The sequence below is a fragment of the Rissa tridactyla genome, chromosome 8, assembly GCF_028500815.1.
Source record: "Rissa tridactyla isolate bRisTri1 chromosome 8, bRisTri1.patW.cur.20221130, whole genome shotgun sequence".
In the NCBI taxonomy this organism is placed as follows: Eukaryota; Metazoa; Chordata; class Aves; order Charadriiformes; family Laridae; genus Rissa; species Rissa tridactyla.
This window is the reverse complement of record NC_071473.1, coordinates 38081812-38095612: the sequence shown is the minus strand read 5'-3', so window position 1 is coordinate 38095612 and position 13801 is coordinate 38081812. Positions and strand designations below refer to the sequence as shown.

Sequence of the window (13801 nt, the reverse complement as noted above, 5' to 3'; positions counted from 1 at the left end):
ATACCTGAATTTAAGATGCACCATTTAAACCTCAAACTTTTCAGAAGCATTAGCCAACTGGATATTCTGACAGAATTTCATAACAGCCTTACTGCTGACCGCAAGCTATTGAACATTCTTCCCCAAGATTCTTTAACTGAACACTCAGGTATACACAGAACATTGCATAAACATCTGAATGTAGGTCATAATCTGACTCAAAGCTTTAACAACTTGATACGTGTCCAAGGATTCTCATCAGCTGAAGGCCGTTTTCTGCCTTTTTATTTAAGAAGCCTATCCAAAATGACTTCATACAAGAGCACTCTTCTTCTCTAAGCCACACCTGCCCACTGAAGCAAACAGAGCTAACTAGTTAGAGAAAAATCACTTACTAAATGCTGAAAATAAACTCCTCACTGCTGCAACTCCTGCACACTAAGACAACATTTAATGAAACGATACAGAAGTTTAAGGGAAGTCTTAGATCAGAAAGGTATTCCTACCTAGCTGAGATGCTACATGGCTGTACATGCCACTAGACTCAGTCACCTTTGAAATTCAGCTCACCACTTTGCTACATATCAAGAAAATTCAGTGCTTTGTATTCCACTTCGATTCTGCTTTCTTCAGCCCTTTCTGGAATACCAGCTGACTTCCAGCCTTTTTTACTGCGTAAAAGGTAGTAAGCAAAATATTTACCTGTCAAGAAAGAGGATTTACTAGCCTTGTGTTCTTGAACAAAATACCTCTCCCCCCACTAAGTCTGTCTGAAGAATGAGATATGGTCAACGTTTTAAACGAACACAGAACTAACTACTTCTCCAAACTTTAAGAACTCTGTTGGTGAATTCTCAAGCCAGTACCCGAATATTTACCGTACTATATATCCCAGAACAATCTCAGAAAAGTATGTATAATAAAACACAAGACTTAAAACAGCAAATAAACATAGACGGAGACTTGTAAAGTTTCAGATTCATGTCAATCAAGATTAGTATCAAAATTCCATGGATAATTGCAACTTAGGTCTCCAACTGCCTTTCATCCAAAAGGCAATTCGCAGGAGGAAGAGTTAACAAGTTGGAAAGTTACCATGAAAAGATGGAGCACAAACTAATCCAGGAGAGGTAACCCCGAGAAGGCAAATGAAAGTTTTTAATAAACTGAAGGTATATTTTGAAGCAATAACAAAACAGCCACCAGCTTCAGTTACACTGACATGACAAGATTTCATTGTTTTAATACTGCACAGCAAAACAGCACAGTTTATTTAGAACAAGTGAAAAATGCTGTGCAAAGAAAAAGCAGCATTTAACTTAAAATTTTAATCTTGAGATACTAAGAACAACGTCTATGAGTACAAAACAACTTTGATTAAAAATTTCTCGAAAAGCCCTTCAAAAAGCAGTATTTCCAATATACAGTGCTGCCTAAGGCATGGAATTCAGCTGTTAAAAGAGATGAGCTCCTTCTCTGAGCCTCCTGTCCCATAACTTTTCCCCTTGCTTCACCTTTTCAGCTACAGACCTGATAAATACAACTTCAGTCATAATACTAATAATACTGATTTCATCTCATATTCCCAGAAAATTGAATACAAAACATGAAAATTATCTATGCAACAGCTGGCGATAAAGGCGGGGCACAGGCGGCGGAGTGACTTTGACCTGACCGCAGGCTGCTGAGTGCTGTGCCGGTGCCGTGGCCTGTGGGGGGGCAGCCGCTGGCGCCGGTGTCGATACGGCCGGAGCCGGCGGGGGGGCAGCCGATGTGGGTCTGGCCAATGTCGGGGCCTGGGGGGGGAGCGGGGGGGCAGCCGATGCCGCTCGGGCTGGTATCGGGGCCGGTGGCTTTGTTTGTGTCTGTGCTGTAATGGGCAGTAATCCGAGTTGTTTGGGTTCCTGCTGTAGCTTTCAGTGGGAGGGCTCTCTGAATTCCTACTGCAGCATTCGGTGGCAAGGTTGTCTGAATTTCTGCTGTGGCTTTTGGAGGCGGGGCTGTCTGAGTTTCTGCTGTGGCTTTTAACGGCAGGATTGTCTGAATTTCTGCTATCTCTCACTTTGGCCGTGGGGTTTGAGTAGCAGTATCACATGTCACATAATACTCACTCCTGCACTGATATTTAACAATAAATCACCCCTGCAACACATTCAGGAAAACCGACAACAGAATCACGTACAAATGAAAGTAACATTCACTCTCTAGACAGCCCAAAAGTTTTTCATCCCCTAATTCTGTTGCTGTCATTTTGGCATCATCATCCAAGGGCAAAGTAAACTTTCCCCAGGTAAAACCAAGAGTGTAATTAGTAAAAGAATCCATCCCAAAAGTGTAATTAGTAAAAGACTCCATCATGAGGTGCCCAAGATGCAGGTAGAACCATTACCCAAGCAATTTTTTTTATACATCTGAAGGCAAATCCACACCAACAGAGCATGCTTAGACCACCGCATCCAAACACAAAGAAGAAATAAACCATGCAATATATTCAACCAGTTAAACCCCACTGCATTGATTAACTTCATACAAAGCTCTCTAAGGACACGATACAAGATTTCACGTAAGAACGACATGATGTGAACTGTCTGTTCTCCCTGAACAAGCTGGAATTCAAACTATTCAGGCAATCTGTCAGAGCTCTGTTCATGCCCCATGTTGGGCACCAATAAATCTGTCGCGGTTTTGGACAAATTGGCCAATGGCCAGCAACAGATGCTCCCCCCAACCTCTCATATACGGAGAGGAGGAGGAGAGATAGAGAGATTTAAGAGTTTAGAAGAAACTATACAACTTTAATGAAATATTAATAATATAATATAAAGGAAATAATAAAATAGACACAGTATATACAAAACCATATTAAGCTCCCAGGGTGACGTCACCAGCAGCCACTGGGGAAGTCCCAGACTGGACTCAGCGATGGGTGGGAACTGGATTCCACAGACGGAGTCAGGAACACACGGATCAGGATCAAAGGCAGATGAACAGGCAGGGTACTCCCTGGACACTGGCCATTGAAGAATGAGCATTGACCCTTTGATCCCTCAACTTTTATACTGAGCATGGGGCAGATGGGATGGAATCCCCCTGCTGGTCAATTTTTGGGTCACTTGTCCTGTCCGCTCCTCCCTGAAGGTGGGACCCCTCTACGCTTTTCCGCTTCCAACCCTCCAAGGGACAAATAACAAAATTAGCTGACCTTGGTTGTTACAGCAGTAAGTATAAGCACGAGCCTCTCTGCATAGCATTCCTTGGCACGAACTGTCTTATCACTCTGAACGAACCTTTTTATACACAGCATGCTGTTAATTTCAGAGAGTTAGAAGACGCCTAGCTAAGAAATAAAATTACTGAACAGAAAATTGGTTCTGTTTTACTTCAAACCAGGACAAACAAACTCACATTTTCCCCACAAATGTGAAGCTTTAGTACTTTGCCATAGCAAGCAAGAAAAACACTGAGTGGAAATATACTTAGTTTAGTCAAAGACTCTTTGCTCTGACTTCAACCAAAGTGTACTAAAAACAATAAATTAAAAAAAAAATAAAAATCAGTGAAGTCACATCACTATGTACTTTACAACAGTAAAATATATGCACAAATTCAGCATTTACTATTCTGCTCCACATACACCAAAATCACAGTATTTAAAAATAAACCTGTAACACTTCTTTGGCTATAGAGTATATTGAGTCTTTTGGGGTTTTAACTGTTCTAATCAATCCCCTTCAGTGATAAAGATCTCACTAACTTTCAGTCCACCTCAAAATATATTCTGAGTGGGCCCTATTCGCAGCTACACATCATGACCTATGTAAGCTTTGAAACCCAAATGCATGACTTTTCTATGTAAGAACAGGCAATGAAATTACTACTTTCTTAACGGGAACACGTATCATGGAATCCGCACCAAATACATAAAAGTTTTCTCATTTGGAAACAAAATTTTGTCTTCGCTCCTTTAAAACATCCCTACTTCGCACGCACCCCCAGAAAACAGCCATCAAGAATTGTATCTGGTTTTGTCTTCCTCTAAATTTCTTAACAGATCAGAAGAGAAAATGCTGAATGTTCACACTTCTGTTTGGTCGTGCACTCTCCAATTATTTATCTTCATCTGATTTAATTAGTTTACTAAACTAGCTGCTAGATACTCTAGCTAATGAATTGGACATATGCAGGTAAACTAACATGCTGAAGGAAGGCATGACACAATGAGAACAATCAGCACAACAAAAGTAAATGTTAAAGCCTTTTAGTGATAAATCCATAGAAAGGCCTACTTAAAAAACACTGCATGCTTAAAGAAAAAAACCTTTTTACTCTACCGGTAATGTTGGCTGCAAAGAGGGCTAAGACCATTTTAAACATATTTTTAAAATTAAATTCAGCAAAAGTTTGAACTAATATTCTAATGATTCTGCTCATCAAAAATGCTGACAATGCAAACTAAAGAAATCTCTAATGCTATTGATTCAGAAGAGACCAGAGAGTAAATTTCTAAAGCAAGAATACCTTGTGACTGGTTAACAGACGGTACATGAAGTGAGATTTCTGATAAACTCCCCAAGTTTGTAAAAATGAAACAGATCAAGCAAACCCTTTTCCTCTTCTTCTAACACCAGCGTTATCTTAAAAGTTACGAACTGATCAAGATGGGCTTTTCGAAACTTTGGTTCAACTTCTATGGCAGCCATGCAAAAAGCTAAACATGGACCAAACTATTTTTAAGCAATAACTTAGAAGCCTGTTACCATATTTCAATAGGAAATACTGATATGGACATTTGAATTTTTAACCAGCAAATCTGTGGGAATTCATTTATCTTTATCAGAATTCATGCAGTTTAAACCACTTCTTTTTTTAACAAAGAAACAATCCTGCCCCAGCCTTTTAAATGGTTTCATAATTTTCAAGGTAACTGGTACTCAGTTTAAATATTTTTATGTTTACTTTAATAAGCTATGTGAAAGTTTGCTTTTTGCAGAAACAAAAGACACATATTTTAGTCGCATGGCTAAATTAGTACTACTTTTGCTGCAACTTATTAAACCTTTACGCTAACAGCTGTATGAAAATTTTTAATTCAGTGCAAGACGAGAGCCAAAACAAAATCACCACAGTCTAGGAGAGACATACATAAAACCATCTGAAATATTTAGCACCACTGAATGAATCATCTGAACACACACCCTCAAAACAGAGGATTTTCTTTTAGGTCATAGCATGTGTAAAAAATGTAATAGAAATAAATGAGGTTTAAAGAAAGATCATAACAGGAGCATGAAGTTTCCCATGCAAAAGGAATGAAGACAATAAGGTGCACAGTAAGACGCTCATCCTAGAAAAGATAAATAAAAATGAATATGCAGCATGTTCTATGACACGATTCCCTCTCACTCATTCAAACAAAGACAAAAAAGGCCTAAAAGGCCTTTCGTTTTAAATATTCAATTATACTTAGAAATATAGTTTAGCCTGTGGAAGTTGCTGCCACACGAATAGAGTAAAAGAGCTCAGAAAAATTCTAGAGGAAAAACTGGATATTTACTTTGGGTAGTATTAAAAGCCTTAGAAGAAGTAATTAACAAAAACAGGTGCTGGCAAGGATATAAAGATAATTCCTCCAGGGCAGAAGATAACCTCTAACTAATGGGAAACTGAGATTTATTTTTTTTTTGTAAGCAAGTTATTTGACAAAGAGCTTTTATTACATTTCTTATACTTTCCTGACTGAAACAACAGTCATGATTAAAGACAGGATACTGGACTAGACAGCAAAATATTCTAAATCAATATTAAAACATATTTTAAATTACAACATATTTTAAGTTTTTAATCTAAAGAGAGCTTGGTTCTTTTCATAACGCAAGAAGTTACCAGAAGATGAACTATTACAAACAGTAATCTTTTAGCCAACAGAATACCATAAAAGAAAACATTTAGGCATCAAGAAAAAACCTTTTAACACTCGAATTATCATATAAGTCTACATGCACAGTCTAAGTTACATGCTAATTGATAAAAATATGAATAGCTACTTACCAACTACTAGCCCACACTCAGAACAAATCATATCACCAGCTCTATAATCCTCTACTAAAATGGAATCTGGATGATTTGGGCAAGTCACTCTCGGAAGTACATCCAAACTAAGAAAAAAAATAAGTTAAAAGTATTCATTACTTTTAATCAAGCAGGCTGCATATACAAAAGTATTAAGAGTTCCTTGCTGAAAAGAACAATTTAATAACACAGAATTTACAGTGATTTGAATGATACAATATTAATCTAAACACTGGAACTTCACCTTTTAGTTAAATGCTGTAACACTACCGTTGACAATCGAGACTTCAGGTCATCTTAAATCCCAAAATTTTTGTGATATATCTTACAAGATACACCAAAACCACTTCAAATTAAAACATCAAAAATCTAAATAACAGACTTGACTAAGTGTAGTCTAACTCAGAATCTACCACTAAATGAATTTCCCAAAAAAGTTAGTGGTGATTGCGTCATTCCAGATGAGTATTCTCATTCATTCTAATCAGACCAATATTACTAACCAGGTCCTTAATTCAGGAATTAGTGTATACACAACATGTATTTTTAGGAAATAGCTGATTCTACCACTGTTCTATTATTTTCAAGTATTTGAAGAAAAAGTCCCCTTTGTAATTAAACAACTCATTAATTGTGAGATCTTAACAAAAAACAATCAGCTCATGAAGGGGATTACGTGGCAACTGCTTCTGAAAAGAGGGATCTGTCTTTTTCACACCCATGCATCTTCAAGAGTTATAGCAGATATAAAAAACTTCCTAAAAAGCACTAGCACTATTTAACACAACTGACTAGAACAATAGCCAATTGCTTCTAACCAAACATTTTTAAATTTAATACCTCATTCAAGCTACTAGTGACTGTTCATTAATTCTGTTAAAACCCACCATTTCAAAATTAGAATAATAAATATTTACAATTGGAGTCTGTATAGTCATCAAAGCCATTTTGCTCAAGCTAAAAAGCAGAGGGTATGGAGGGTGATTACAAAAAATTTGTCACGAGTACCCACAAACTTAAATCTGATTGTGCCAAAAAATAACTACTAATCCTTTCAATTGTAGAAAATATCCTATTAAAGTTTAAATTAATCTGAGTTCCCTCCTTCACACTAGTCCATTACTTCAGCCTAATCTATACATTCCATCTGAATTTTTGTGTCTTAGGCACTTCTGATGAGTCGAAAGCACTGTCCTGGTTTTGGCTGGAACAGAGTTATTTTTTCTTCCTAGTAGCCGCTACAGTGCTGCTTTGGATTTAGGATGAGAATAATGTTGGTAATATACTGATATTTTAGTTGTTGCTAAGCACTGTTTACACTAACTCAAGGACTTTTCAGCTTCTCATACTGCCCTGCCAGTGGGGAGGCTGGGGCCATACAAGCAGCTAGGAGGGGACACAGCCAGAACAGCTAACCCAAACTGGCCAAAGGGATATTCCACACCATATGACATCATGCTCAACATAAAAATTAGGGGGAAAGCTGGGGAGGGGCAGGCCACTGCACAGGGCCAGGCTGGGCATCAGTCAGTTGCTAGCGAGCAATTGTTTTTCATTTGCATCACTTGTCTTTCTTGGGGTTTATTTCTCTCTGTTATTTTCCTTTTCATTACAAATTATTATTATTATTTTATTTCAATTATGAAACTGTTTTTATCTCAAACCATGAGTCTTCTCACTTTTACTCTTCTGATTCGCTTATCCTCCGCATGCCACTGGGGGACAGCGGGGGGGGGGGGGGGGGGGGGGGGGGGCGGGGGGCGGGAAGGAGGGGGGAGGAAGTGAGAAAGCAGGTGTGTGGTGCTCAGTTGCCAGCTGGGTTTAAACCACCACAAGCACAAAAACGAAACAACAAAAAACCCCCAAACATTTTAATTCAGTGACTGTTCAAAAATAACTAAGACTTGAAGCCAAAACTGAAAATCAACATCACTATTAATATTAAAGCCTCCAGAAAGAACACGTACACACAAGATTTTCAGGTGTAAGCTATGTTCAAAATACTACATAAAAGCTCTTTAAACTACTTTCCGAGAAGTAGTGAGAAACTATTCCCAGGCAGTAGTTTCATATGACAAAACAAAACTGTTGACAAAGCGTGTGCAATCATCTGATGTTTGGCATTACGCAAAAGGCTAGCGACACACTAAGCAAAAGAAAAAAATAAAATCCAGAAGCCTAAAAGAATACTAACAGTGTCTTGTTTCAGATTCTACCTTCACGAAACACTGTAAAAAATTAGACTTCCTATCCTAATTTTAACTCATTTATCTAGACATATATAGCCTACTCATATAACATACAGGTTCACTAAGTAACCCATACTCAAGGAAAACGCATGCCACATGTGTCAAGGTCCGTCTCAGCAAATAGCTCCTGAGTTGCACTAAGACGAGTAGGAAGCACTCCCTGTATCCTAGGACAGGTTTAGCAGGAGGAACAGAGTCACTGCACAGCCCGCTCCATAGGCTTCATTCCTGACTTGAAAGAAAACCTGGATAACGCTCCAGGGAAAGACACCAATTCGGAGCCCGAGAGCCGTTTGGCCACCGACTGGTGCCGGTACAGATTTAGGGTGGGAGCCTCAGAGTTGTTTGCAGGACCCGATAAGCCAGGCAGGGAGAAGCCACCCCGGCTCGGAGGCGGTGCCGAGCCCGGCGACACCGGGGAAGGCGCTCCATACCCGCCCGACGGCCTTAGGGCACCCGACGCCCCGGACCGAGGGCAGCCCTCCCTCCGCCGGAGCCGCGCTCGGCGGCACGAAGGTAGGACACTGCCGAGGGAAGAGCTCGGCCCTACAGGGAGAAGGGCTCGATCACAGACGCCGGTGACACCAAGCTCTGGCTAACGAGGGGCCCCGGAATCCAGTCACAAATGGCCACCAAGTGCCCTAAAACATTCGCTTCCTCCCAGTGCGCTACCGGTTAATAACGACACGAAGCAGCAAAGCGGGGAGCTCAGCCCCCCGCGGCGCTCCCGACCTCCGGCCCCTCAGAGGCCGCTCGGCCCGGCCCACACGGAGAAGCCTAGGGAGGCCCGTCCCGCCGCGGCCCTCCCTAGCCTCCTGCCACCCCGGGAGCCGCGCACAGGCCGACATGGGAAACCAGAGAGCGGCACGGGCGCCGCGAACCGAGACAGCCGCGCCGAGCCGGGGGACAGCGGGGCCGGGCAAGGGCAGCGCGACGGCCACAGGTTCCTCCCCGGCCGGCAGCAGGGGCAATCGCCGGCCATTTTCTCTCCTGCGCCACGGGCAGGGAGAGATGGCGGAGCCCCTCCCGCCTCCCCCCTCGCGGCCTTCCTCCGCGCGCGCCCCTCCGGGCGCCCCGGCCGGCCTCCCGTACCGGCTGGTGGACGCCATCTTGCCTCCTCGTGCCGCAGCGCCGCCGCGCAGTCAGACGGCGTCCCGACGTTCCCTCTTTTTATAGAGCGGCAGCGCCGGGCGGGGCCAGCCGGGAACGCGCGCGGTACGGGTCGCGCGGAGGGACAAACGGGTGCGAGGCCGCCAGGCCCCGCCCTTCCCGCGGGGCTGTTTGTTCGTGGCGTCCCGGCGCTGCCGGGGCCGAGCCCGCCGCTGTGTCAGCGCAGGGACCCAGGCCCACGGGCAGGGCTTGGCCACCCCAGGGAATGGCGAGGGCAGGGGCGAGCGGGGAGCCAGCCTGGGAGCCACCCGGCAGTCAAGGCGGCGCAGGGACCAACATCCCGCTCTAACGAGCCAACCGATGCCGAGCACCTCGGGCTCAGACAGGGCCTGTCACCTCAAATGCGGCACGGTGGGAGGCTGCGCTGCAGCCTTCCCCTTTGGGCAAGCTGCGGCCCAAAGCCCAGGCAGGGGCACGGCTGCGCAGAAGCCCCCTGCCAGCCTGCATGTCACTGTGCTGTCACCGCAGTGCCACCCCTGCCCCTGGGACACCCCTCCGGTTCCCCTGTTTCTGCACAAACTCCACAGAAAACGAGCTTAAACAAAACTTCTGGAGTTTGCGCAGAAGCTTCTGGGGCACAACATGTTCACGGCTCCCAGAGCCAAGCTGAGGCCGATTCCCAGAAAGGGGAAGAAAGCCAAGTTTAGTTCCCCCTTATTGGCACCATCTGCGCCAGCCCTTCAGGTTCACCACTCAGCTGATGCCACCATGAGAAAAACCCAGCCCTTCCGCAGGACCGGTGGGTGCCGGGCAACCCATCTGTGTCTCATGGAAGCCCTTGGCAAACAGGCCATGCAGAGACACTCAGCCTGATTCAGGCAGACACCACCAGATGTGCCTGCTGGTCCCTGTGGGTTCCCCATGTCACCCTACACGTGACATGATCAGATCCCCTTCTGTCTCCCCCCCAACACCCGCCTGGGCAGCAAATGTCAGGCCAAGGAGAAATCCACAAAAACTGATGCCAAACCAAAGCCCTCCAGCACTGGACTCCAGTCCAGACTCTAATTCCCCAAGAGGTGATCCATATGCAAAATGAGTCTGTGTATTGAGCAGCAACAACAGGTTTTCAAGCCCAAGTTGTAAAACAGTGGAAAAACACCCTACTCCTTTGGCATGAGCTTCTCCTCACTGATAATGTGAGGGATGAATGGAGCAGGAATGTCTACAGGTTTTGGAAAGTGCCATTACTTCAAGGCATTAAAGGCATCCAGACTGACATCTCTGAACAGTTGGAAATTGGCTATCTATTAATCAGATACAAAGAGCTATTCACACCACTGAAGACCATGTCTCCACTATGTATGAGTATTTTTCAATTTGCTAGCTCAAAGAAGGAAATACAGCAGGGTTGAAAAGTTCTCTTCATATTTGCTAATATTGAGTCAAATTCATTATCACACAACTTCTAAACACTGAAATGCTGTGTGCTGGTTGAAAATGAGCTAATTTGAATTTGCCAACATACTCCTTACACTTTAAAAAAATATATCTACCTTTTGGAATAAAAGGAAGCTGAACTATTAGAAGATACAGATGCTAAGATAGAAATTTAAAGCTTCTCTTTTTCCACTTGTAATGACCTTTTTCACAAATGCTCAATAAACCCAAAAGATGAAATAGTAATGAAAAAAAAAGTCACTGTAACTGTCAATGGGAATACAGCACGCGATACTAAGTTTCCCCATAACGTCTGAAATACAAATGTAGCAGCATCTGCAACAGATGTGGCCCATCAGCACTCTCAGGTCCATCAAGCTTTCCAGCTTTGTCCTGGCTTCTCATATAATCCGTTCTATGAAAAAGATCTTCTGCTGGCAATCACTGTCAGCAGTGGGTCCCTCCTGACCCTATTCTCATTAACTAGAATGGAAAGAGTTTAATTTCCACCCACAGAAAGACAATAATTTTCAGAAATGTTGCAAAAAATATGATAGATCATCTCTCAGCATTTCTTTATTCCCTGTCTGCAGCAATTTTTCAAGTGCTCTGTCCATAAGCGGCAGAAAAAAGGTGGTTGATGCGGCAGATGGGAATATCGCTATTAACAGTCTCTGTCAACAACAGATCATTTTAATAACTTACAGAAAGTTCACCTTGCTGTCCCTACTGTATCTGTTCTTTCCCATCACTGTAGTTAGAACAATAATCCTATTTTAAAACTTACTTAATTGGTCATTCAGGAGTTTCTTAAAACTTCACCCAAAGTATCTCATGCTAGCTACTGTCAGTAATAAAAATGTGTAATTAAATTGCAATTCTTACATTGCTTATATTACCAGCACCATTTCAAGAATAACGCAATGGGATATTCAGATGCCTTTGCAAACACAATGAACAGTACATTAATGAAAACAAGTCACTGGTTCTTACTTGTATGTCTAAAGGTCCTTTGTAATGGTTTGTTGATTTAGCCAACGGTCATTTTGTTAAAATAGCAGATGTCAGTCAAATGCCTCAAAGGAGCAAACGAAGGAAACAGTAAATAGCCAGAACAGTTGAATTATGCTTGGTGTGCTGCATCTTATCTGTTCAGACATTTGATGAAACGAAAAGATTACCACATTACAGCACCTGGACAAAATAGGAAAAAGGAAATTTAAACTACTGAAGTCTAACACAATGGGTCCTATAACATGAAGGTTGTGGTTTAGCCTCAGCCAGCAACTAAGCACCACACAGCCGCTCACTCACTCGCCTTCCCCCAGTGGGATGGGGGGAGAATTAGAAGGGTAGAAGCGGGAAAGAAACTTGAGGGATGAGATTTAAAAGTGTTTAATAATTAAAAATAAATAAAAAATGTAAGGAAAATGGTGAAAAAAAAAATCAGAGATAGGAAAATAAAACCCAAGACAGACAAGTGATTCAAATTAAGACAATTGCTCACCAAGAACCAACCGATGCCCAGCCAGTCCCTGAGCAGCACCCTCCCCTGTCAACCTCCCCCTGCAGTGTTATTGCTGAGCATGACGTCATATGGTGTGGAATATCCCTTTGCACAGTTGGGGTCAGCTGTCCCAACTGTGTCCCCTCCCAACCCTTTGTGCACCTCCAACCTACTTGCTGGCAGGGCAGTCTGAGGGACAGAAAAGGCCTCGAGACTGGATAAGCGCCGCTCAGCAGTGACTAAGATGTGTGTTATCAACACTGTTTTCACTACAAATCCAAAACACAGCCTCATACTAGTTACTATGAAGAAAATTAACTTTATCCCAGCCAAAACCAGTACACATGAGTAAGGCTCTGCATCTATACACATCGGCCACCTGTGTGTCCCAACTCAAATTTGGTGCTTTAGCAAGCGAGTTATTAGCATACTAATGAGGTATTTGAAACAGTCAAACATAACCATGGAAAAATTATTTTGCTATAGTTATTTAATATCCTCTTCAGCCCTGCATATCATTTTTCTTTCATGCGTATTCTGGACTGATTTTACACAGTGTCCCATTTGCCAACGAAAGTAATATAAGCGTGTTAGATCAAGTCTTCTGGAAGCAGTGAGGTGCGACAGCAATGAAAACATTGTAAAGAGAGGTATGTTCTAACAAGCCAGCTATCTCAGGAAAATCTTAAATCATAGAAATACGGTTTTAAAAAAATACTTAAGAGATTTGTGCTTTGTAGCTGTTATCTTCAAGAGAAGCATGATGCAATGATCTTTAAAACTTTTTATATATAACAATGATGCAAATAATATTACTTGTGTAATGTTTAATCGCATTGAGAAGCACCTGTTTCAAGGACAAGAACCCAAAATGCAAATATTTTATTATTTTGTATCATTTCAGAGGCTTAAGAAATTAGAAAATTTTGATTCACATAATCATACAAACATTTCATAGAAGCCTATTTTTTCCATGTATTTATGCTAGAAAAATCTGCTTAATTTTATAAAAATTTACTTTTCAATTAAAGCAGAGTATTTTGCATTTGCCTTTCCCAAATTATCATGCAGCTCAATAGATTATTACACTGCCCTCTTAGCTCCTGCAACAGCACAGCTCCCCAGTGCAACTTAGATAAACATTTTAAGCTCCTTGTAAAACAGAGAGTAGATTTCACAGAAATTTAGTATCTTAAAAAAATAGCTCCTCCTGGAATTTAATGTAGGAATTTCCACATTAAATTCATGCTGAAATTTCAGTTAAGTCATTCTAATTACTAAATTGATTTTTCTACACAAATACTACACACCACCTTAAAAATACCAGCCAACAATTTTCTGGTAAGATTCGGGGAACGGCAGTACAAGACAGACACAAGGACTACAGAAGTCCCAGCTACTGGACTCTCAAAGGCCCAAGACCAAGAAGTACTAATGAAAAAGCCTT

At 42.1% G+C, this 13801-nt stretch overlaps 1 protein-coding gene across 2 annotated transcripts in view; it reads right to left on the bottom strand.

Annotated features, from left to right (window-relative positions):
* Positions 1-12149, bottom strand: part of GTF2B (general transcription factor IIB) — a 28157-nt gene extending 16008 nt beyond the window's left edge. The window contains exons 1-2 of one of the 2 annotated variants that reach the window (XM_054211625.1): positions 11841-12149; positions 6028-6134 (exon numbers count right to left, since the gene is read on the bottom strand). In XM_054211625.1, the coding sequence (XP_054067600.1) occupies positions 6028-6058 (31 nt within the window). In that variant the 5' untranslated portion in view covers positions 6059-6134; positions 11841-12149. Of the gene's footprint in view, positions 1-6027; positions 6135-9389; positions 9518-11840 lie in introns of those variants that run through there. The other variant, XM_054211624.1, reaches the window with a different exon arrangement.
* Between the last annotated feature and the right edge of the window lie 1652 nt (positions 12150-13801).